Genomic DNA, 2,621 nt, shown 5'->3' with positions numbered 1-2,621 from the left:
TGAGTCCATCGTGGATCCCACACGCCAATATCCCATGGATCCCATTGTCCATATCCCATGGATCCCATGTGTCCATATCCCACAACTCCCCATCCCACAGCTCCTACACATCCATATGCCACAACCCCCCTATCCCACGGATCCCATGGATCCAGGTCCCACAGCCCCTTCTCCCACTCATCCATATCCCAAAATTTCCATCATCCATATCCCATATCTCCTACATATCCATATCCCGCAGATCCCATGGATATATATCCCACAGCTCCCACACATCCACATCCTACAATTCCCACTCATCCCTGTCCCACAATTCCCTCTCATTCCTATCCCACATCTCCCACACATCATATCCCACATCTCCTACATATCCATGTTTCATAGATCTCATGGATCCACGTCCTATAGCCCCTTCTCCCTCTCATCCATATCCCAAAATTCCCACTCATCCATGTCCTACAATTCCCATTCATCCATATCCCACAGCTCCCATACATCCATATCCCATATCTCCTGCATATCCGTATCCTGTAGATCCCATGGATCCGTATCCCACATCTCCCACTCATCCATATCCCACAATTCCCACACATCCCTGTCCTACAATTCCCTCTCATCCCTATCCCACAGCTCCCACACACCCACACCCCACAACCCCCACATCCCACACACCCCATGGATCCCCACCCCACATCCCATCCCTGTTTCTCCCCCACCCCACCCCCATGTGTGGCACCACCCTGAGGGTCCCAATCCTCTTTTCCCCCACCCAGGAGGACAAAAAAATCCCACACGGGAACGTCTCCGGGAAGAAGGTGCTGCTGGCACGGGAGGGGGACACGGCCGGGGGGAGCCCCCCGTTCATCAAACTCAACGACCCCGGGGTCAGCGTCACCGTGCTGGCCCGGGATGGTGAGTGAGGGGYTCTGGGGGGGTTTTGGGGTGCTGAGCCCCCCGTGGGTGCTGAGTGGGGCTGGGTCCCCCCAGTGCTGGTGGAGCGGATCCCGTGGGTGGCTCCTGAGTGTGTGAGCGATCCCGGGAGCCTGGCGCTGCCGGCCGACAAGTGGGGCTTCGGAGCGACCCTCTGGGAGATCTTCAGYGGGGGAAACGTGCCCCTGAGCCTGCTGGAGCCCCACAGGGTGAGACTGCCCCATCCTAAATCCCAAACCTCCTGTCCCGTTTTGTTCTATCCCAAACCTCCTGTTCTGTCCCCTCCTGCTGTGTCCCAAACCTCCTGTCCCTGTCCGATTTCATCCTGATCCTCCCATCCCATGGATCCCATCCCATCCCATCCCATCCCAATCCCCCCATGCCATTCCATCCCTCCTGCCCTATCCCACCATATCCCGATCCTCCTGCCCCATCCTATTGCCTTCCAACTCTCCTGTCCTTTCCCATCATATCCCAGCCCTTTTCCCTGCCCAGTTTCATCCCAATCCCCTCATCCCATGAATCCCATCCCATCCCATCCTATGAATCCCATCCCATCCCATAAATCCCATCCTATAAATCCCATAAATCACATCCCATCCCATCCCATGGATCCCATCCCATAAATTCCATCCCATAAATCCTGTCCCATAAATCCCGATCCATCCCACGGATCCCATCCCATCCCGTGTATCCCATCCATTTCCATCCCACCCCATAGATCCCATCCCATCCCATCCCGCTGCCCCATCCTGGATCCATTCAGTGTCTCTTTATGGGCTCCCCCACTCCCCAATCCCCCAATCCCCTGTCCCCACAGAAGCTGGAGTTCTACCAGAGTCACCAGCAGCTCCCAGCTCCCAAGTGGCCCGAGCTGGCCGCGCTGCTGGCCCAGTGCCTGGACTACGAGCCCCAGCGCCGGCCCTGCTTCCGCGCCCTCATCCGCGACCTCAACAGCCTCATCACCTCTGGTGGGYGCCRGGAWGGGCTGGGGGGACACGGGGRACCCCACAAARRTCTCACTGCCYGTCCCTACAGACTACGAGCTGCTCTCGGACCTGTCCCCCACGGATGTGACCATACGGGATGGCTTTTGGGGACACGAATCCCTGGCCATGAGCCGGGATCCTGAGAACTTCCAGGAGAGGCACCTYAAGTACATCTCGCTGCTGGGCAAGGTAGGGGGCACAGCAGAGACCCCAAAACCCAAACTCTTCCCTGATTTGGGGGTTGGGACAAGGTGGGGGGCACGGCAGAGACCCCAAAACCCAAACTCTTCCCTGATTTGGGGGCTGGAACAAGGTGGGGGCACAGGAGAGGCCCCAAAACCCAAACTCTTCCCTGATTTGGGGGTTGGGACCCCAAACTCTTCCCAATTTGGGGGCTGGGAAACAAATCCCGAGAATCCCAAACTCTTCCCTGATTTGGGGGCAGAAATCCCAGGAAAAGAATCCTGGGAATCCCAAACTCTTCCATGATTTGGGGGCTGAGACATCCTGGGAAACAAATCCTGATAATCCCAAACTCTTGCCCATTTGGGGGCTGGGAAATGAATTCCTGGGATTCCCCAAACTCTTCCCCATTTTGGGGCTGGAATGTCCTGACAATCCCAAACTCTTCCCTGATTTGGAGGCTGGGACATCCCAGGAAAAGAATCCCTAGAATCCCAAACTCTTCCCCATTTGGGGGCT

At 56.6% G+C, this 2,621-nt stretch overlaps 1 protein-coding gene across 1 annotated transcript in view; it reads left to right on the top strand.

Moving 5' to 3' along the window:
* Nucleotides 1-2,621, top strand: part of LOC130587408 (tyrosine-protein kinase JAK3-like) — a 14,713-nt gene that overhangs the window by 9,258 nt on the left and 2,834 nt on the right. The window contains exons 7-10 of the mRNA XM_057388381.1: nt 774-912; nt 988-1,139; nt 1,751-1,901; nt 1,969-2,108. Of these exons, the coding sequence (XP_057244364.1) occupies nt 774-912; nt 988-1,139; nt 1,751-1,901; nt 1,969-2,108 (582 nt within the window). The remainder of the gene's footprint in view (nt 1-773; nt 913-987; nt 1,140-1,750; nt 1,902-1,968; nt 2,109-2,621) is intronic.

Source organism: Malurus melanocephalus, unplaced genomic scaffold, assembly GCF_030028575.1.
Source record: "Malurus melanocephalus ecotype Western Australia unplaced genomic scaffold, MMel_1.1 scaffold_1868, whole genome shotgun sequence".
Classification (NCBI taxonomy): Eukaryota; Metazoa; Chordata; class Aves; order Passeriformes; family Maluridae; genus Malurus; species Malurus melanocephalus.
This window is presented reverse-complemented; position numbering and strand designations above follow the sequence as displayed.